The sequence below is a fragment of the Jaculus jaculus genome, chromosome 6 (genome assembly GCF_020740685.1).
Source record: "Jaculus jaculus isolate mJacJac1 chromosome 6, mJacJac1.mat.Y.cur, whole genome shotgun sequence".
NCBI lineage: Eukaryota > Metazoa > Chordata > Mammalia > Rodentia > Dipodidae > Jaculus > Jaculus jaculus.
The window spans coordinates 161,931,145-161,953,683 of NC_059107.1; the positions used below are offsets into that span (position 1 = coordinate 161,931,145).

Genomic DNA, 22,539 nt, shown 5'->3' on the forward strand with positions numbered 1-22,539 from the left:
TTTGAAGGAAGATTGTTTATTCAAATTATATAAAGTTCACTAGAAACTATAGCAACCCAGTTGTTTTATTAAAGTCAGATTTCAAAATCAAAGACCCACATAGAGAAGGAAAAAAACTCATTAGCCTGCTGGCATACATAGAAACTGTTAGGAAGCAATTCTGTGAAAGCAAGAAAAAGACACCATTACCCCAACCCAAGTCTTTCCTCCTGTGTAAATTTTCTAGCTGTTGTGTCATTTTTCACTCTGGAAGGTTCAAGACTTACAGCAACCAAACTGCTTTCTGTAGCAGGCTAGCAACTGGAGTAAGGGTATTACAGGCAGCTTCCAAGATAGACTTCTCCAGAATCTATCAAGGATGTTTGGTGTGCAGAACTTTTTTTTTTAATTATTTATTTATTTGAGAGCGACAGACATAGAAAGACAGATAGAGGGAGAGAGAGAGAATGGGCGCGCCCGGGCTTCCAGCCTCTGCAAACAAACTCCAGATGCGTGCGCCCACTTGTGCATCTGGCTAACATGGGACCTGGGGAACCGAGCCTTGAACCGGGGTCCTTAGGCTTCACAGGCAAGCGCCTAACCACTAAGCCATCTCTCCAGCCCCTGGTGTGCAGAACTTTGAAAGAACTACCCAGCCACTTAAGTAGGTTTGATGTAGTTAGCAAGGAGGAAGGCCTGGCTTACCTGCTAAGCAACCTCTATAGTCAGCCCGTGGGTGTTGGGTCAGAAAACCTGAGTCTGGTGTTGCTAAGGCAGTTCTTACAGGATTCCTCCCTGACCCTTTCTCATTTCTAGTCTAACTGTGGTATTGTAGTCCTTGTGTTCATTACCTTGTAAGTTCCTTTGGTGCGTTTTAAAGACTCGTACATAAAAGGTGACCATGACACTGCACCTATGGCGATCCTGTGCTGATGGCAGGCTCTGGGAAGATCGGGCAGAAAACACCTGTCTGCTCAGCATTCCACATAGAGGCAGAGGTGCCAGACGGTAGGGAAGGCTTGGCCCAACCTTCATCTTTCAGAGGCCAGATAGCTTACTTAGACCCTCCCATCTTCCCACTGCCATAAGGGCCACTACAGAGGGAGTTTCCACAACAGAGTACTGCAAAGGTGTACGCTAACGCCATGCGGGCTGAGAGCTGGGCCAAAAGGCATCTTGTGATTCAACTCTGCAAACACCTTACCAACCTGGTCACTGTCCCCTCAGATTCTCCACTGGCCAGTAATTGACAGCATAGAGTAATTTATTTATTTATTTATTTTTTTCATGGCAGGGTTTCACCCTGGCCAAGATGGACCTGTAATTCACTCTATAGTCCCAACATGGCCTCCAAGTCATAGCGATTCTCCTACCTCTGCCTCCTAAGTGCTGAGATTAAAGATTCGCGCCACCATGCCCAGCCTCATAGGATAATTTCTTTCAGCTCAACGTGTCCAATTTCAAACTAGTGTCTTCTGGAAAAGCTCCCCCCCCCCAAAAAAAAATTTTTAAGGACTCTGGGGCAAATTTAAAGCTCAATCCTTATGCTATTGCTTAGCTATAGTGTCTGTAATTAACCTCAAATGTATATTTTGGAAACAACTAGGTACAGATTGGAGGAAAGAAGAAGAAAAATAACTTTTATATTTAATACTGCAGAGAAACACAAATATCACAAAAGCTAAGCTCACACCACCTGCAAATCTGCCTAGAGGTGCGCTGTTCGGTGTGGAGGCTGGTTTATCGGTTAGCGGGGTGTTTGGGGCAATAGCGCTTGCAGTTAGCACACTACCACGTACAGTGCATGCCCTGCAGTATCTTAGTGAAAACATGTATTGTAGAAAACACAAGTCAAGTTTCAAAGTAGCAAGAAAAGATCTCGGCAGTTTTGCAGATTTGATCACTCTCCTACATAAAATGAGTTTGGAGACTGTTAAGACTGCTTCTTGCAGCGAAACTTCCTGTCGAAAGAGCTGGAGACCCAGCTCAGCTGGTAGAAGGCTTGCCTGAATGCACAGAGCTCTGGGCTCCAACCCCAGCACAAAATACCCATGCATGGTGGCACACACCTATAATCTTGGCCCTCAGCAGGTGGAGGCAGGAGGATCCGAGGTTTAGAAGCCATCCTTAGCCACATAGGAAGCTCAAGGCCAGCTTGAGCTGCATGAAATCCTGTCAAAGGAAGGAAACAGGAAGGAAAAGGGAGGGAAAGAAGAAAGGTAAGAAATGCAATGCTTTGAGCAGCATAGTGGAGCAGACAGCTCAAGATGTGGGAGCACCCTGGGCATAATAGGAAACTAAACACAAGTCCTGCTAACCTGGAAAACGGAAGAGAAGCTGTCAGAGTAAAGTCCGCTCTGGTCAAAAGCAAGCTGGCAGACTAGGATAAAGATGCCAACAATTTAAAACGCCACGTGATGCTGTCTAACACACATCCTCACAGTTCAAGCAGAGAACACCAAACGCCTAGAACTGGAACCTAGACATTAAAAAGTTTTCCTTCGTCTTTCAAAAGTCTACTCACTAGTCGGGTTATAACAACAAAAATAGATTGATTGTAGTTGGATTTGGGGGGTGAGGAAAACCCCAACTTCAGGAACATGCCTGCATCCTATTGCTACCACACTGCATTGGGACAGAAGCCTAACTCCACTTTGGTCTGTAAGACAGTTTTTTATGGGTCCTTAAAAAGCATAAGAACGTTAACAGATCTTCATCAGAAAACCCACAACATGGGCCTTCTGCTTCCTTCTGTTCCTCTGACTGCTGTTCCACTTCCTGTGTTTTAAATAAGACTTCTGGGGAAAGCCTTTCATATAGCTAGCTAGGATTCCAGTAAGACCTCAGAAGACAAGACAAACACCCTGAACCTTCCAGTACTGCAAGATCTAAATGGTGACAAGTACAGAGAGATCATGGCATTCCTTTAAAAAAAAACAAAAAACAAAAAAAAACCTTCTACTGTCATAAGAATTGACTCAAGTTTCCTCAAAGGAAAACTGAACTTTAATTTCAACTTTCATCAACATGAATGCATGCTCTGGTCGTCCTGTATTGTACGAGAGTCAGGCTTGTTCCCAGAAAAATCAAAGACAGCCTTCAGGAAGTGACAGTGCAGTCGGTGAGCCCATGTAGGACGCTAGGATTCGGTCACTTGTTACTCTGCAATTGTAAGTCAGGATCTTGCTGTGTAGAGCTCCAGCCAGGCCTGGAGCTCTCAATCCCCTGCCTCAGCCTCCTGAACGCTGGGACTGCAGACATGGGCCACCATGCCTGGCTCTCTGCTGTCTGCTTGAAAGGACATCAGAGTGACAGCTTACCAGCCCCAAGAGTAGGTGCCTCTGAGCATGTTTTCAATCCACTATCAGAACGTGGAGGATTTACGAAGAGAACGGCAGCTGTGGCCCTCCAGTGTAACTGACTGAGACTGCCCCCAGTTTGCCTTCTGTCACCACTGCTTGTGGCTCAGTGCTGGGCAGCTCAGCCTATTTGGCTGCTCTCCTGCCCATACAATGGAAAAACCATGGAAGTAAGGTTAGGGATGGTGTGCACATTGTTAAGACATTACAGAGTCGAGCCGCCCTGCACCCGCTCCACGCCCTCCCTGCCCAAGCCCGGGAAGCAGCAGTACAGGGTCCTGTTTCCCCAGCTCCAAAGAGCCAGTGCATGGCCGAGCTTCAACTGCTGGGCCAGCCTGGCTTTGGAGAAGGGGCTTCCCATCAGTCTAGTACCACCTCACCCTTCCACAGAAGACATCAGGTTGCATTCACCCCAAGATCTAAGGTCCTGAGTTTCTGACCAGGGACAAATGTTTGCTGAGGGAGTAAGTGTACTCAGCAACCGCCCCCCCACACGCAAACTTGGGAAGAGCCTTTGTGCTCTTGCAGAAGAAACAGTGTCCAGGATGGCTGGACCATGCCCTTGGCCCTGAGGTTCTGCTGACATCCTGAGGCAAGACCTGACCCTGCTGCCCCAAGACACTGGTTAGAACAGGAATCTGTGCTCCTCGTGAGCTGGGTGCTGAGCAATGCCAGTGTGTGAGTACACCCACCACTCGTCTCTTCAGAAGTGATTCCACAGTGGCAGGGAGGTGAGCCTCAGTCAGCTAACTAACCCCTAACCTTACTAAACACCCAACCGGAGCTATGCAGAATGACTGACTGTACCCCGACTGGGCCAGCCATGCACTTGAACCCTGGAGACTTCACTGAGGTAGGTGGTATTAGCCCCATGGTACAGGTGGGCAAACTGAGGCAGAATGAAATGCAATAGCTCGCTTTTAATAACAACATACAAAATCTGGAGAAAACCCCAAAGTCCCCAAGCCCAGAGCCCACAGAATGGAGCCAGATGGAGATGTGCTCCTGCCCAAGTCTTCCAGGATGTCAAACCCAAAAGAAAAAGAAGGCCCAGCTTCCAGTTAATGCCAGGTGGGCAGGGAAGGCCTCAGCTCACAAAAGCACAGTGTGCTGCCCTCGGGCTGTTCATAACCCCCGGTGCAGTGCCCACTCCTCTGCCTAGGGAGCTGGTCAGAGACAGGACCAGCACACTAGCCAAAGAGAACAGGCTCCAGGAAACCAGGGCAGAGAAGTGGTGCCAACTCCACGCCAGCATGGCTCTGCCTAGAACATTCTGGCCAGTCCCCATCAGACACCCCTCAGCAGCAGAAGTGCCCTCCCACCTGCCCTCAGAACCCTCCAGCCAGGCCAGTGCGAGGTGTCCCCGGTGGAGGCGTGTGTGGTGGTGTTCTTTGGCTGGAAGCAAAGGCCATTCTGGGGGATCAGGGCCTGCTCAGCACGAGGTCGAGGCCGGTCAGGAACTGGCATGGGGGAGGTATTTCCAGCCCAGGAAGCTGCCAAGCAGCTCACATTCTCCTGGCCGGAACCCGCTGTGTCAAAGTGGTGACTAAAGACAGACAAATTGGAACTGACTTCGGCACTGAAATTCACCAGTACTGCAGTACAAAATCGTCAACTGATTTTGAGGAAGGAGTGTGGACAGGTGGACTGGCTGAGGGCCCCAGCAGGTGCCTTTTCCCTGCTGGTCAGACAGCAGCTGGGCACATTCTGGAAGCTGGCGACTCCTCGTGCTCTGTGGCCAATTTGGGGTGCAGAGGGTTCTCCAGGATGGGTGGAGGGGCCGGGCAAGGGCACAGCATGGGGGCAGAGCCAGCAAGGGAGGAAGACGAGGCACTTCAGTTTGGGCTGGTGTTCATGGAGTTGGCCCTGGCCCAGGGAGTCCAGTGGCCCCGCCTGGCTGTGGCTCCGGCGCTGGCTTGTCATAGAAGACCCCGTGGCGATGGCGGTGACAGGTAGGCACTTGGCAGCACTCCCAGGGCCAGGCAGGGCCGGGGCTCCGTGCGGGCTCCACGCACACTAGGTCATCAGGATGGGCTTCTGCCGCACTTCCAGGATGTCTAGGGACAAGCAGGATGTTGTGCCACGGCCAAAATGGCCCCTCTTAGGAGGGAGCCAAGCACTCGATGAAGGCCTCACAAGGCTACAGGGGCCCACCCGCTCGCCCTCCCAGATGAGCAGAGGGCAGGCGCAGCTGCAGAGCCCCGCGGAGGCTGAGTGAAGGGGCTCCCCCCAGGAGCAGGGCCTGGAGCTCACCCCACAGTGCCACCACCCAGCGCAGTGGCTGAGCGGTGAGCTACAAGCCCAAGGCCTACAGCCACGCACGCGGGGAGGTGTACAAGCTCTGGAAGCTACAGCCCATCTGGGGTGTGGGAAAGGGCGTGCCCCCAGGACAATCGAGGGCCACTCTCGACTCTTGAGTCAGCTGCCCATCAGGGGGTCTTCCCATCATGCCACCACTACCTGTCAAGATCCGGTGCAGCGGCAAGGTGACATAGGTCAAGTGTGCATAGAGAAGGAAGTTGCCATCGGTTCGGTTCAGCTTCAGCCAGGACCCGACCAGGGACCGTCCCGTGCCAGACAGGGATCGAGACCGTAGATTGGTAGCATTGTGCAGGTCGGCTGGAGAGGAGAAATTCAGGTTGGCACCCTCCAGGGAAACCTGGGGGAGCAGCAGGAGGACACTGCTCCCTCCAGCTGACATCACATCCAGCTGCACACAAAGGTCCCCAGGCCTTCACACCTGAGTGCCGCCACCTGGCCCTCAACCTTTCCTAACCACCAGGGCCCACCTCTTCCTGGGCCCCATCTGGAAGACACTCATGTCAACCTCAGTGAAGCTTTCATTCTTCCATTCTCTCAAAAAAACGCACATGGGCCGGGCGTGGAGGCGCACGCCTTTAATCCCAGCACTCGGGAGGCAGAGGTAGGAGGATTGCCATGAGTTCGAGGCCACCCTGAGGCTACATAGTGAATTCCAGGTCAGCCTGACCTAGAGTAAGACCCTTCCTCTAAGAAACAAACGCACATGGAGCTGGCCTGGCACTGGCATCCCTGAGGACAGAGGGTGTCCCCAGATCTTCCCAGCAGGGTGCACCAGAGTTCCCAGCCGGCCTCCACCACCACCACTCTCCCTGAGGATGGCTGGAGTGGTCAGGGGTCCCACCCCCAACCCCTGACCCCCCGGCCATAAGATGGAAGACTCGTGTATCCCAGCCCAACTCACTGACTGCAAGGATGCTGGGAAGGGGACAGTGTGCAGGGAGCACATGGACCGGTGGAACCAAGGGTCTTGGGGATCTCTGGGCAGAAACATCAGGGAGCCAGTGGCTGGAGCCCAAGGGGAAGAGATGTGAGCCAAGGTGACTCACCCGAGAGCAAGAAACAGGCAGGACAACCCTGAGGACCGCCCACAATGGACACTCAAGAGGAAGGGCAGCTGGTTCCGCGGACCACAGGGAAGCCAGAGCCAGGCCCTGGGCTGAGCAGCCAGACCCACAGCATGGGCCTCAGTGGGGCCAGCAAAGGCTTCTGCAGGCTAGGGGAGACCGGAGCCTGCGAGAGCACGCCACTGTCTGGTCCCTGCACTATCCCCGTGCCCAGATCACAGGGCACCACTCTCTGAATGCTGCTGTGTGAATGAGCCAACCGAGGAGCAGAGGAGAGAGGGGCACTCGTCTAGATGAGGAGACAGGGGGACGGGACTCGTCACCTCCTCCGTCTTCCTCCCGGAAGAACTCTTCACTGTCGTTGGCTGAGTGGGATTTCTTCATTTCTGCGATGCGGTTTCGAGGCACCTTCCTCTTGAGGGACGGGGAGAAGAAGGCTGGCCGGTTATTCCGCTCCGGGGTGGGAGGGGTGCTGAAGGAGGTCACCTGGGAACAAGGGGCCAAATCACAAAGCAGCGCGAGCATGGCTCACCATGGGCCAAAGACCCTCATGTCCTGTCTTCAAACCAAGCCTAAGCAGGGATTGGGGCTATGGCTATGAACCCCAGCTAGGGGCCGTGGGCCCTCAAGACTGGCAGAATTCCCACTGCCAGTGCTGTCTGAGGGGGAAGGAGCAGCCACCAAACCAAAGGACTGTTTCTCCAGTTCTCAATCCCAGGGAGGGGCTGCTGAGGGCCTCAGGAACTTAGCTACACCACATCAACCACACCCAAGGGCTCATGCTGGCCCATCTGACTGATGAGCAAATCCAGGCAGGAGAGCAACCCAGACCTGCTTAAAGCCGCCCAGCACAACAGTGGCAGGACCGGGGCTGCACCCCAGGTCACCCCCGCCAATGTCTCCCAGCCCCCAGGGCCCTGCCCTTGCCTCCAGCCGCATCCATGAGCAGCTCTCTACCCACCTCTCCCTCTCCCAAGCATGTCTGGTGCCTATCACCAACGTTCTCCACACCCACTTGGGGTGAGGTGGGTGAAGACAGGCTTAGACACAGGTCCCTGCCCTCGAGGAGCTCACAGTCTGCTGGGGGTGACAGGCACAGACTGCATGCTGGTTCTGAGACAGAAAGGGAAGCCCCGGATGCAGCACAGAGAAGGAGGGGTGTCAGGGGAGGCCCCTCACAGGAAGCCCACTTGAGCTGAGTCTTGAAGGACGAGGAGGAGTTCGCCAGGTGAAGAAGGGGGGGAAGGGCGTTCCAGGCAGAGGGAACCAGGCCCATCTCCTCCCTCCTCCCCATGCAAACAAGAATCGGAGCTGCAGGGACCCAGACGTCCGGAGGCCCATCGGCTCCCTCGTCACAGCTCCGATATCCACCAAAGTCCGGCGGCTGCTGGGCTCCAAGTGGTTCTCCCACAAGCCAGGGAAGGTTTTAAAAGATAAAAACAAACACCAGAAACCACAATACACACAGTCTTCATTTGTTGTGTCCTGGCTACGAGTGAGCCCCGAGGATGGGGCGAGTGGCGATGTGCACCAGGGCCGCGGGCGGGGGCTGGGGATCCCACAACCCTTCCCCTGGATGCCAGGCCTTCCTGCAGCATGGAGCCGGGCTTCTCATCCCTCATGGCCACTCCTACTTGGCAGATGGGGAAACTGAGGCTTGGGAGGGGGTCTGGTGATGTGCCTGTGGTCACTCAGTAAACATTCAGCACCCGGCTTTGTCCCCGCAGCCTGGGGTCCCTGGCCACATCTTCCCCAGGACTGTCACAAGCACACATCTTTTCAGGTGCACAAGGCACAGCCAGGTGGAATTAGGCCCCTGGTCTGAGACCAGAACTTAGAACACCAGCCATGCCCACCTCACATACAACAGGCCCCAGGAGTGTGTCTCCATCTCGCCTGGTTTATCAAACACACTGATCATAGAAGATCCCGAAAGAAAGAAGGCTGGTCCTTAGGAGGACAGCCAGCCACAGCTGGCCAGCGGGCACTGCGCCCCAGCCTTCAACAGAGGTGACCTGACAGACAAACTCATCTCAGGTCCCCAGGAGCTGTGCCTAAGAGTCACCTCTCCAGGAACTGTCAGCAGCAGACAGTAATCATTTCAGCTGCCACTTGGGAGACCCTTCTCAGGGCCGAGACCTACCCAGCAAGAGGCCTCCTAGGCTCTCACCTTTCGGGACTCAGGTTCTCAATCCATAAGTGAGAGAACAGAGCTCAGAGAAGAGGAGGCTTTGCCAAGGTCTAATGGGCAGCAGAACCTGGACCAAGCCCATAAGGGTTCCGAGACAAGGGCTGGCCCGCAAGTGAGTGCAATGACTTACTCAGGCTCTGAGCAGAGAGACCCAGGCGAGACATAGCACCCAGTGGGTGGAACCACTCTCATGCCTGGACCAGGGGTCTACAATAAGGCCACTGGCCTCAGCTTTGCAGATGGATATACTGAAAGCTCAGAAAGAGCAAGGCTCAAGACTCAGTGGTGAGACCTGAGAGGCACCTGACCTGTAGCTGGATGTCCAAGTCTTTGGACAGCAATTCTTTCGCCTGCCTGTGGGCTCCTGACAATGGCTGCAACTCCTGAAAACAAGTGGCCAGGCATGGAGAAGAGCTGGGTGATCCCAAGGCCTTTGTGCACACTGGCCATCCTGATGGGGCAGTAGGCAGGCCAACTCCCCCTCGCCTCTCTCTGACAGTGGCCATAGCAGCCCAGCAGGCACACTCAGGAGGCACCAGGACAGAGCCCAGCTCCTCACTCAATCTATCCACAACCCTCAGAACTCAGCACCAGCCTGCCGGGTGACCTTGGGCAAGTCACCTTCCCTCTCTGAACCTCAGCAATGGTGGTGTACATGGGGGTGAGGGTGGGGAGATGGGACCCCTCACCCAGGGACTGGGAGGTGAGGGAGACAAAGGAGGGAATCCATGGGACAGAAGGTCTCTCCCCAGCTGTGAGGCCCTTACCCGCTCGTGCATGGGGGAAGCTGGGCTGGAATCCTCTTCAGTGCCACAGGGGGATGTGTCACCTGTGGACACACGGCTCACTGCCATCTCAGCATGGCCCTTGCCCTGGGGACCCTTCATGCGCACAAATTCCATGTTGTTGTACTTGTAGAAACCAAATGACATCTTCTGAGCCATGCGAGCAGCCACACTCACCTGTGGCAGGCAAAAAGTACAGTGAGTCAGGGTGGGGCTGGCTCCACGGGTCCCTCCCAGGGTCCAAGCAGGCAAGGTGACCATCCTGAGGGCTGCCCATGAGCAGACAGGGGCCGTCCAGGGCTGTGTTCGGGATCCCCGACCAGGGCTCTTCTCACCGTGAGCACCCACAGCACGGACAGGAAGGTGCACGAGCTCCACCAGGACCCGGAGGGGCTGTCCCACCCCACCCCAGGCCAGGCCGGGGCTGGCATCAGTATGACACCAGCAGCAGGACAGCGTGGCCTGTCCACCTGGTCTCTTCCCTCGGCCAAGTTAGTCAGGGTCCAGTTTCAGGAGTGTCCCCAGCACCAGGCCCCGGGCAGCAAAGGGCTTGTGGTACAGGGAGCCGAGTGCACCATTAGCTCTCACCCCGGGGGGCTGCTGCGTGGGAAGCCCCTGCTTGCACCTTACATGGATGCAGGTGAGCTGGGCCAAAGATAAAGAAGGAGCCGAAGGCAAGCGTGGACCAGAGGCGCAGCGGGTGCCGAGGCGGGGCGCTCACAGCACACACAGGCACAAAGCGCCCAGGACGCAGCGACAAGGGGGCTGTGGCTGCTCCACACTCACGCGGTTGTCATACACCTTCTTGAGCGCCTCGTAGCGGATGGAGCCCTGGAAGATGACACCCTGGAACGTGTTGGTTTTGTCGCTGGCCACCAGCTCTACGCAGACCATCTCTCCTTCCCCCACAGTCATGTCACTAAACACCTGAGGGGCGTAACGAAGAGTCAGGAACACTGAGTGGCAACGCTGTCACCTCTCTTAAAACCTGCCATTTTGAATGGCAATCTTACCAAAAGCAATCTACACATTTAATGCAATCCCTATCAAAATTCCAAAAGCATTCTTCATGGAAATAGAAAAAACAATCCAAAAATTCATTTGGAATCACAAAAAATCTCAAATATCTATAATAATACTGAGCAACAAAAATAAGGCTAGTGGTATCACAATACCTGATTTTAACCTATACTACAGAGCCATAGTAACAAAAACAGCATGGTACTGGCACAAAAACAGACATGCAGATCAGTGGAACAGAATAGAGGACCCAGATGTAAGCCCAAGTAGCTATAGCCACCTGATATTCGATAAAAATGCCCCAAATACTCATTGGAGAAAAGACAGCCTCTTCAGCAAATGGTGTTGGGAAAACTGGATATATATCTGTAGAAGGATGAAAATAGATTCTTCTCTCTCTCCATGCTCAAGAATTAAGTCCAAATGGATTAAAGACCTTAACATCAGACCTGAAACTCTGAAACTGCTAGAGGAAAAAGTAGGGGAAACCCTTCAACATGTTGGTCTTGGCAAAGACTTTCTGAATACAACCCCAATTGCTCAGGCAATAAAACCACAGATTAATCACTGGGACCTCATGAAATTACAAAGATTTTGCTCTGCAAAGGACACAGTAAAAAAAGCAAAGAGGCAACCTACAGAATGGGAAAAAATCTTCGCCAGCTATATATCTGATAGAGGATTAATATCTAGGATATACAAAGAACTCAAAAAGTTAAATAATAAGGAATCAAACAAGCCAATCAAAAAATGGGCTATGGAGCTAAATAGAGAGTTCTCAAAGGAAGAAATACGAATGGCATATAAGAATCTAAAAAAAGTTCTACGTCACTAGCCATCAGAGAAATGCAGATTAAAACTACATTGAGATACCATCTCACTCCTGTCAGATTGGCCACCATCATGAAAACAAATAATCATAAATGTTGGCGGGGATGTGGAAAAAGAGGAACACTTCTACACTGCTGGTGGGAATGCAATCTGGTCCAGCCATTGTGGAAATCAGTGTGGAGGTTCCTAAAACAGCTAAAGATTGATCTACCATATGACCCAGCTATAGCACTCCTAGGCATATATCCAAAGGACTCATCTCATTTCCTTAGAAATACGTGCTCAACCATGTTTATTGCTGCTCAATTTATAATAGCTGGGAAATGGAACCAGGCTAAATGTCCCTCAACTGATGAGTGGATAATGAAGATGTGGCACATTTATACAATGGAGTTCTACTCAGCAGTAAAGAAAAATGAAGTTATGAAATTTGCAGAAAAATGGATGGACCTGGAAAGGATTATACTAAGTGAGGTAACCCAGGCCCAGAAAGCCAAGCGCCACATGTTCTCTCTCATATGTAGATACTAGCTACAGGTGATTGGGCTTCTGCGTGAGAATGCAAATACTTAGTAGCAGAGGCCAGTAAGTTAAAAAGGAGACATAAAATGAAGAGAAAGGAAGGGAGGAGGGTACTTAATAGGTTGATATTGTATATATGTAAGTACAATGATTGTGATGGGGAGGTAATATGATGGAGAATGGAATTTCAAAGGGGAAAGTGGGGAGGGAGGGAGGGAATTACCATGGGATTTTTTTTTATAATCATGGAAAAGGCTAATAAAAATTTTTTTTAAATGTACCATTTTGAGCCAGGGGCACACCTGGGATCCCCAGCACTCAGGAGGCTGAGGCAAGAGGATTGAGAGTTCACAGCACAAAGAAATAAGGGCTCTTCCTGCCCAGGCAGCACTGGCCGTGTTTATGATCCACTCTCCTGCTCAAGTCAGTCACCAACCCTGAAGTGCCCCAGTCACCACGGTCACTTTACAGATAAAGAAAATGAGCTTCAAGCAAGCGAGGAGAACACGCCTGTCCCAAGTCAAACACTGGGAAGATGGGGAGCTGTGCTGGCCTACATGCAGACCCCTCCCTCCTCCACCAGATGGCTCCTGGGAAGCCACAGGTCACTGCTCAGACCCAGCCCCAGCCCCCAGACAGGAAGGGGAGCAGGAGTGGCCAGTGCTCACCTCCTCAAAGCTGTCGATCATGAAGAAGATGTTGGGATAGCTCATCTTGGACTCTTCCCCTTTGCTGTCCATGGGGTGTTTGCTGGGGGATGCAAACACTTGCTGAAAGAAAGCAAATGTTATCAGCTGAGAGGCCCAAAGCCACCGCAGGCCATATGGCCCTCCCTCTACACTGGAGAAGCTGGTTGCAGGGGTGGGGGGAGACTGGCTGCGTGCTCCTTGATGGACACAGGATTCGAGACCCCTAGAACGGACCCCTTGCCTTAAGGGCAATTAAGTGAGGAGGAAACATCCTTCCAACACAGGCAGCAGGCGGCCAGGCCGCTGGGAGGCCGGATGCTCCCACAGCAGGGCTCACCTGGGACTTCTTCCTGTGGATGTGGATGTCCCCTCCATCGGCACGCGTGCACACTGCACAGGTCACCATGTAGTCCAGCTAGGAGAGAGCACAGGCCGGTGTGCATGGGCGTTGCTTTCGCTCTCACACTGTGGACCGCCCATGCTGCCAGGCCTCATACCTTCTGCAGGATGAGGTTTAGGCAGACGCTCTCTTCCCAGTCAATGTCCGGGTCTCCCAGGCCCGGCAGCTTCTTGGAGTCCCGCCGATACACCTCCACCTCCACCTCAGGCTCGGCCTCCGGCACCTGCAGCACCGGAGGGAACTCAGTGTCCGGTGCCCACGGTGGCCCTCCACCCCCACGTCCTCACACTGACCTCTGCACTGGAGACATTAATGGGGACGAGACTTCCTCCCTTCCCTACTCATCTGCTCTCCTGGAGCCTGTTTCCTCACTTGTACAACGGACTAAGAAGATCTTTCTCTCAAAGTTATGATGATTAAAAGAGCTTGAATTCCCCACGTGCTGCTAATGACAATCACAACAGTGACACCTACTGGCCGGGGGGCAGCAGGCACCGGGCTGAGTGTTTTACAGGTTATCAATCTTTTTGTCCCAACATCAGCTCTATGAAGAAGACATCATTAAGCCTAGTGTAGCAACTCTCCAAAAAGCAGTGGTGTCCAAGAGATGCCAAAAGCATATTCTGATGCCATCTGCCCTGGTGGGCAGCCTGAGCCCTGCATCCCTGCTAGACCCTGGACAGCTCCTGCAGACTCAGCTCTGAGGAGTACCTGCCACCTCCTACAGAGGCCTCCTGGGCACCCTCAAGGACGGAGCTGGGATCTATGCATAGATGCCTCAGTGTGGTAGGGACATTCCCCATGGCTTCTGAGCTGGGAGTCAGCCGAGCTCCTTGTTGCTCTTCTTGGTCTGCTTGGAGCTCTTGCTCCTTTCATGCTCTTTACTCTCCCCCATGAAAATGCCAAACAGGCAGCCAGCATGTTTGCTGTGCCCATGGGTGCTCGGCCAACCTGCTGGCTCGTGCATGGCAGAAAACGCACATGGCCCAGTGGCTGCAGCTCAGCACCACAGCGGTGCACGGCAGGATAGGGAGCTCCCCGTGTGTCACCAAAACACATCCAAGAAGATGCCGTAGTCATGCAGACGTCCACGCAAGGGAAGGCAGGTGCATGGTGCAGTGCACTCAGGACAAGAGCAGGAGCCAGGCTGACAGATCACAGCCACCCGCACTGACGGGCACACAAGACATGGCGGCTGGAGTGCACACGGCCACCCACAGTTGACAGGCATGGCCCACCCGGGCAGCCGCGCTCAAGAGGGCATTGCTGGCTGGTTGAGCATGCTGGTCACGCTCGGGGTTGGATCTGGATCGGTGACCCTGGCCTCGCCCTGACAGAGACCATCAAGCTGTTTGCCTGGGTCTGAGCACCTTTCTACGAAAGAGGAGAGAGCAAGGCACGGGCAGAGCTGCTCCCTCCACTGGGAAGCTGGAACGCACAGCAGGCTCCTCGCCATCCCTGAGCTTCGGCTGTCTGTGAGTGCATCTGGGAAGCGCGGGGGGTGTCAGGTGGAGGCCACTAGCACAGACGAGGCTACAGACGACCAGCGTCCCTCACTGCCGAAGACAAAATTGGCTGCTAAAGCTGGGCATGGAGGTGCACACCTTTAATCCCAGCACTCGGGAGGCAGAGACAGGAGAATCGAATCGCTGTCAGCATAAGGCCACCTTGAGACTACACAGAGCAAGACCCTACCTTGAAAAGCAAAAATAAGTAATTGTCTGCTGAGAACAGAGAGTTGGGGTGACATGAGAAGACAGTACAGGGAATCCAGGACATCCTGCGGAAGTCAGGGTCAGGATCCACAAGGAATTTCTGGAGCAAGGTGTGGGATCCCAGCATCCTTGCCCACCCACACTGTGGCTCTGGCTTTGCCCATCCACCCTCCTCAGCAAGGCAGGGAGCCCAGCTTGCTGCCATGGCAACTCATGCCAGCAGGATGGGGAGGGGTGGGAGGCAGTGCAGCCTCGCCGCAGAATACGCCTAGTGCGCAGTCGTGCTAGCCCACATTCAGCAGCAAGGGCTCCTTGCCCTCTTCTTGGCAGGGTGGAGGTAGCTCCCTGCTGCACCTCCAGCCCGCCCCCTGCAGGCCACCCTCCACATTACAGCCTGCCGGTTTGAGAAAAATGTTGTCTGGGTGGGCAGGGGCCTTGTCTGACCCCAGGCTTAGCACACCAGCCACCATGCCAGACACCGATCAGCAGAGGTGCTGAGGTAAACCATGCCTCAGTGTAAAAGAGGTAGGTAGCCCTCTGGGGTGGGGGGGCTCCCACTTCCCATGGTCTGTGGTTGTGAAAAGTCACCCCCCAACAAGACTGCTGCCCCTCTTGGTCTCACCTCACTGCCCTGTTTGGTTACTATGCTTTCTTTCCAATATATGTCTCAGGTCAGGGTGCTTTGCTGCTTCTGTGTCACAGACTGTCATACACCACGTCACATGGCATATTACACGCTGGGTCCCATGTGCCTGATACCCCTTCCTCCCAGAAGGTGTCCTCGGTCAACAGCTGCCCTCGCTCTGTGCCACACATGCCTCCTCTTTAGCCGCCGTCATGCCCTGTTCTTCCCACTACGGGCATGACGGGCCATGCTGCTTCTCCCGGCAGGCTGAAGGCTCCTCACGGGCAGGGCCAGGTCATTTCTGTGCACACGGCTCAGGGTTACTCGGTGCTCCTGGTCTTAGCTCCCCAAACCTTCGAGTGTCTGGACACAGCTCCAGCCCCCACTCCAACTCCCCCATCCTGGACCCCCATGCAATTGCACCTTTACTTCACTTGCTCTCAAGAAAGAGCCATCACCTGCTCAGCCCACACTCCTCGCCACCTGTCCCCCCCCCCGCCTGCTCCCGCAGCCCCTCAAAGAACAGCCATGCAAGAGGCAGAGAGTGCCTCACCTGAGCCGCCTCAGAGCTCTGGCTGCAGCTGCCTTCAGCCCAGGGGAAGACCGACATTTACAAAGCTGGTTCTCTGTGACCTGCCATCACCAGACACCAACAGTCCCTGCCACCCTACGGGCCCTTGTTCCCTAAGGTGAATCACAGGTGGGTTCGTGCTGTGCTGGGGCTGGAGAAGGAAGTGCCCACAATGTAGATCTCCAGCGTGGAAAGTTCCTTAGCGCCGGCCCCCTCTCTGCCAAGGGCATCTCTGTGGTCACACCGGTCCCTAGCATCCTAGCCCCACAGAACGCATGACAGAAGGGAGGGATTGGCCTTATACCGTCTCCCGAGCCCAGAGTGATGGCACCCAGGACACAGGCGCATGCACGTGGCTACTCAGAGGGGAGAAGCTGGTTCCTGACTGCACTGGAGAGGGGGCGCTGTGGGGAAGCGGGCTGAGGAGCCCAGGGCTGGGCTACAGAAGGTGCCCACGGCTGCCACCACAGACGCTTGCCATATGGCCCTACTAACCAGGCCCCGTGTTCAACTCTGTCCTGAGCACCAACCTGTCACCCAAGACTGCTCTGAGAGGCCTCCTGGTCCCTCACCTAGTCCACAGCCCCCTTGGGTGCTCCCCTGGCTCCTCTACCTCCTCTACCAGGCAGCCTGCAAGTCCAAGGTTTGGTGCCACAACCTGATCTTTTGGCTCAATAAGAAAACCAAAGCATTTTGATGTTCAGCATCCGGGTTACTTAAACATTTTATCAGCCTCGAGCCTCTGAAAACAGATGAAGTATGCAATATGTGTTCTATTAACTCCTCCACACACTTGAATTTAGTGGATAAAATCCCATTAGTGAGTCACGTCTTCTCTGAGCCTCATCTGTCTATCCCACATGGGTGGGGGGGTCACAGTGCAACCAAGAAGGACAGGGCTCATGGAAAATGTTAATAAAAATTAAAATTAAAATTAAAAATTAAAAATTAAAAAAAAAAGGACAGAGCTGAGTCCTCTGTCAGGTGTGCGGTAGATCTGAGTGCCAGGATGCCAACGACATCACCATCACCATCCTGCCTCGCAGCCCTACCCACAGCAGGGACAAGCCGAGGCTCTGGGCCTCTACACGACCCTTCACAAACTAGCTGGGAGAGCCCGGCACAGCAGCTGGCCCTCAGCCTGTTCCCTCGAAGGTACATGGTGCTAAAACCACTGCCCTGCCGCTCACAGTGAGAACAGCACAGACAGCTGTCCGCCGGATTGTTGGGCTGTGGAAGGAGATCAGGATCCTTTCCCCCTCCAGCAAGCCCACCCTGCGGGCCAGGAGCAGACCCCTCGGCATGCTTGGGGCGCGGGCGGGCCGGAGGGTCGCCCACCTTCCTGCCGTCAACGGTGCGCTCGCAGCCCCCGCAGGCCGGTCCCCGCCGCACGTAGAAAAGCAGGTCGTCCTGCCGCGGAGCCCTCCTCTCCATGAAGTACGCGGAGAACATCCACGTCCAGAACACCACGCGGTCGTCCTTGAAGCAGCCTGCAGGAGGAGGCCAGCGTGAGAAGGGACCACCCTGGCCGGGACCCTGGCCAAGCCCCGCCCCCGCCCGCGCCATCCCAGAGGCTGGGGGCGCTCCTAGGAGGCCCAGGCCTCCACCGGCGGAGAGGGGAGGCAGCCAGCACCGCCGCAGGGCTGCCTCCAGCCTGGGGATGAATCAGCAACTGCAGAGAAGGGAGTTCTCAGGGCGCGGAGGGGGGCGGGCGGGGCAGGAAAGATCTTCCAGAGCCGCCAGGCAGACATCCCCAGTCCTCCCCCACAGGCTGCGGCATTCCCATGGAGAATCCCACTTAAAGGGACAGCCAACCAGTGTCCCTGGCGGTAGGAAGCCCCGAGAGCTTGCCGGGTTGACTGCTGCAGACCTTCTATTACAAGTGGCATTTCTCTATGATCAGTGTGTCACCTTCCCCTGCACAAAGAGGGGGAAAAATAACAGGTGTTGATAGTCTGGGTTGGCAGTCCAGCTCTGCTCTTGATTATGTTAAGGGGCGGCGGCTCAGCCAGCCAGATACCTTTGAGGAACATGCTGAGTAGCTGGCACCACAGCTGGAACAGCCAGTGCCAGGCGGACCGCATGGTCAGCAAATGTGGGGTTCCTTCTGAGAAACCCACAAATGTAAACACATGCTGCTGCACACCACAGGGTCAGCAAAGGTGCAAATGTAAATACACGTTACTCCTCTACACATCAGATCACTGTGGTTATTTTTTAAAAAGATTTTATTTATTTTTATTTATTTATTAGAGATAGAGAGAGGGAGAAAGAGTGTGAGAATGAGCACACCAGGGCATCTAGCCACTGCAAACAAACTCCAGATGTATGTGCCACCATGTGTATTTGGCATATGTGGGACCTAGAGAATCGAACTTGGGTCCTTAGGCTTTGCAGGCATGTGCCTTAACCACTAAGCCATCTCTCCAGCCCACTTTTTTTGTTTGTTTGTTTGTTTTTCAAGTTAGGGTCTCACTGTAGCTCAGGCTGACCTGAAACTCACTATGTAGTCTCAGGGTGGCCTTCAACTCATGGTGACCCTCCTACATCTGCCTCCCGAGTAACAACCATTACTTAGCTCTCTGCTGGGATCAGAGGCGCACCACCACGCCCGGCTTTGTGGTTATTTTCTTTCCCCAGCACACTGGCTCCCCTAAGTCTTCCTGCCAGAAAGGCCTACACTTAGACACAGGCAACTTGAGAGCAGCAGTGCCCAGCCCGGTACCAAGCGGAAACCTGCAGGGCTCAAGGTGAGCCCTTACCCCCTGCTAACAGAGTGGGGATCTTCCCCACTCCTGTGTGGCCTGACACATGGGCAGGAGGAGAAAAGGAGCCAGCTTCCTTGGGAGAAAGTGGAGTGCCAGCCACAGCGCCAGCCACCCCAGGCTCGCGGCATCAGGTGAGACCTTCTATCGGGGTTGCGTCACTTTGGCAATTCCTGCCGTGCTGTGGCCCCAGGCGGTACCCAATTCAGTACCCAGCAGCGCAGGGTCCCTAGGTAAAACTCCAATTTTGCCCAGCACTGGTTCACGCTTTTTTTTCTTCAAATTTTATATTTTATTCATTTATTTGAGAGAGGGAAAGAGAAAGAGTGAGAAGAGGCAGAGAGAGAGAGAGAGACAATGGGCAGACCTGGGCCTCCAGCCTCTGCAAAAGAATTTCAGATGCATGTGCCACCTTGTGCATCTGGCTTATGTGGGTCCTGGGGAATTGAACATAGGTCCTTAGGCTTCGCAGGCAAGCGCCTTCACTGCTAAGCCATCTCTACAGCCCACTGGTTCACTCAGTTCCCTCGGACAGCCTTTCAGATGAAGACTGTAAAGATGGTCATGCCCACTGCTTCCTGGACCCTCTGTAGTTACAAAAGCGACTCTGGCCTGACAAGCAGGGAGTTGTGACTCAGTCCCATTCCACAGCATGGCAAGTTCACACCTGTCACTGGGAAGGAGGGGGAAGCGCTTTTTATCTTTAATACAAGTCAGCTGTGGTGCTGGGGGGTGGTGCTTGGTGGATGAGCACTCACCTAGCATGTACAAGGCCCTGGCCTCCACCTCTACCCAGTACCATGAAAAAGCAAGTCCCCTGAAAGCGGTTTCTAGGACATCCTTCCAAAACAGATAGTGATGGTAGACTTGGCTACACATTGTTCAGGCAAAGAGCTCTAGGTGGACTGTTTCTATAATCACTGCCCTGTTTCACAAAAGAGGCTACAGGTCATACCCTGGTTCCCAGACTTAGAAACTGATCTGCCAGATGCCACATGCAGGCCTTGGAATTTCCCTGTGCTCAACAATCTGGTGGAAGAAAGGAACCTCCCTCTGCAGACAGCAGACAGGCCCAGGGCCACAGGGGGCAAGAGGGTGCGGGAGCAGCTGGAGGAGGTCTCTGTGCAGGGCAGGGGGCCAGGTGGGGTCAGAAATACTCTTCTGGGCTGAGCTATAATCCCAGCACTCGATGACAAAAGCAAGAGCATCAGTTCAAGTGCATCCTCGGGTTCATAGAGTTCAAGGTGAGCCGAGGATACGAGACCCCATCTCAAACCACCACCACTCTTGAGAGCCCATTCTCCACTGGGCTCCCAAGCACCTGGGTGACCCAGGCAAGCTGCCTGCCTGTGTGGCCCTCATATGATAGGACAGCTCCCTGGGAACAGGGATCCTGGGGCCTAGGACCCAGCCCTGGCCGACTAGGGTCTACATGCTCAGATTAACAAGCCATACACGCGGGGTGCAGTCCTGCTCATGTGTGTGCCTACAGCATGCCACAGAAGCCATGTGGCTATCAGAGTCCAGTGGGCACCACCTACTACCACCATCCCCTCTGAGCTGGTGCCACTGATAGAAAACAGGAGAAAGGCAGCTTTGTTTTTATAGGTGTCAGCCTGCCCTGGTGGGGCTAGAACCCATGAGGAGTGGTCTAAGTGTAATGTGTCCCCATAGCCTCAGGGGTTTGTGATTAAGAGTCCCACTTAGTCCTCAGCTTAGAGCAGGTGTGTCGCTGAGAGTGGATGCTGAATCCACCCTGAGGTGTCCACTCTGTCTGTTCTCTGCTTTGGATGTGTGGTGAAGTGAGCCAGCTTGTCCTGCCACGCTGACACTTCCCCTGGAAACTGGAGGCCTGAAATAAGCCCTTCCTGACCATAAGCTGCCGCTGATGGGTGTTTGCGTCAGCTATGGATCGGTAACTGCAAGAAAAGGTAACTGACCTCGTCTCATTCAAGATGGCTGCAAGCGACAAGTCAGCAGCGCTTGCTGCCCCTTCCTCGAGCATTCGCGGGTGGGCGCGCATGCTGGCCCCTCCTGAGCTAGCCTCTCAAGTCCCCAACCAATCAGGTCTCCCTTACACACCTGCCTGACGGCTGAGCCAAAGAGATCTCACGAACCGAACCATGGGTGACTCTCTCTCCTGGTTCCTGCTTTCTGGCCCTTGGAACGCTGTCCTGTTTCCCAGCCAGGACAGGATTTCTTCTCCCCGACCATTTCCTGCTTGCTCTCAACCTGTGCTTTGCTTTTGGATGCTTTTCTCTTTTGCCACATGTATGTATGATCTTTAAGTTCTAAGCTTCCACTCTGTCTCTCTCTCTCTCTCTCTTAAATATCTCATTTATTTGCAAGGAGAGAGAAAGCATGGGCGCGCCAGAACCTCTACTTGCTGCCAATGGACCCGAGATGCATCTGGCCTATGTGGACTTTGGGGAATCAACCCCAGGTCACTAGGTTTTCAGGCAGGTACTTTAACTGCTGAGCAATCATTCCCTCCTCCCTTTTAATCCTCTCTGTCCCCCTATGTGAGAGGGACCTTTAGGCCTGGGCTCTGCTTTTTGTGCGTGTGTGCGCGTCTTCCCGAGAGCCTTCCACTCAATACACATGAGGAGGTATTTTCTCCATCTCCCTCGCCCTTCCCAGCCAGGCTAGGGGGAGAACTTTTGGCTTGGGCTTCCCTGCTAGCTTCCATCTGGATCCTAACTCTTTCTAAAAGAAACCTTATAATTCATAATTTACCCATCTCTGAGTCCACGTCATTAATTCTTTGTTAACTTGGACAAGGACCCAAAAGTTGGGGGTCACGGGCCTAGGATCTCCTGAATTTTTATGGAGTCTAATCCTGCCCTAGACCCAAAATCCTGCTTCAGCATCTCACTGATCAGCTTTCAGCTACCACTTCTATCCAAGTAGCCTTCACTATACTCCACAGTTGGAGGAGCTTTGCTTAAAAGATACTAACCTTGGGGCTGGAGAGATGGCTTCACGGTTAAAGCACTTGCTGGCAAAGTCAAAGGACCTTGGTTCAATTCCCCAGGATTCACGTAAGCCAGATGCACAAGATGGCACATGCATCTGGAGTTTGTTTGCAGTGACTGGAAGCCCTGGCACACCCATTCTCTCTCTCTCTCCCTCCTCTTTCCCTTTCTCAAGTAAATAAATACAAATAAAATATTTGAAAAAAAAATACTAACCTAAACTGGACACGGAACACATCTGTGAGACCCAGGAAGACTGCCAGTTCCAGGAGTGGGTGGTGTACACAGCAATACTGTCTCGGCCTGGTGGCGCACGCCTTTAATCCCAGCACTCGGGAGGCAGAGGTAGGAGAATCACTGTGAGTTCGAGGCCACCCTGAGACTACATAGTGAATTGCAGGTCAGCCTGGACTACAGTGAGACCCTACCACGAAAAAAAAAAAAAAATCCTCTCCTGCAGCTTCCCATAGGGATTCTTGTCCAATCAACAATAAACTCCCAAGTTCTTACCCAGTGCTCCATGATGGTCCCCTGGCCACACTGGCTCTTGCCCTGTGACACTGGATGAATTTCTCCCTCCCTCCCCCAGCCTGTCCCTAGTCTCCCTCAGGTGGCTCCTTGCCCCTCTAGTGTTGGTTCAGACGTACCTGTTCAAAGGGCCTTTCCTAGAACCATGTTAAATAAATAGGGGGTGGGGAGGGTCCTGTCCATCAGCCTGTCTTGTGG

The 22,539-nt window shown here is 53.7% G+C and overlaps 1 protein-coding gene across 1 annotated transcript in view; it reads right to left on the reverse strand.

The window, feature by feature from the left end:
- Positions 1-4,238: 4,238 nt before the first annotated feature.
- The window catches only part of Kiaa0930 (KIAA0930 ortholog), a 41,911-nt gene continuing 23,610 nt past the window's right edge, over positions 4,239-22,539 (reverse strand). Inside the window, exons 2-10 of the mRNA XM_045151986.1 lie at positions 17,412-17,563; positions 13,260-13,385; positions 13,100-13,177; positions 12,742-12,843; positions 10,487-10,627; positions 9,683-9,877; positions 7,048-7,210; positions 5,799-5,957; positions 4,239-5,395 (exon numbers count right to left, since the gene is read on the reverse strand). Of these exons, the coding sequence (XP_045007921.1) occupies positions 5,355-5,395; positions 5,799-5,957; positions 7,048-7,210; positions 9,683-9,877; positions 10,487-10,627; positions 12,742-12,843; positions 13,100-13,177; positions 13,260-13,385; positions 17,412-17,563 (1,157 nt within the window). The 3' untranslated portion in view covers positions 4,239-5,354. The remainder of the gene's footprint in view (positions 5,396-5,798; positions 5,958-7,047; positions 7,211-9,682; positions 9,878-10,486; positions 10,628-12,741; positions 12,844-13,099; positions 13,178-13,259; positions 13,386-17,411; positions 17,564-22,539) is intronic.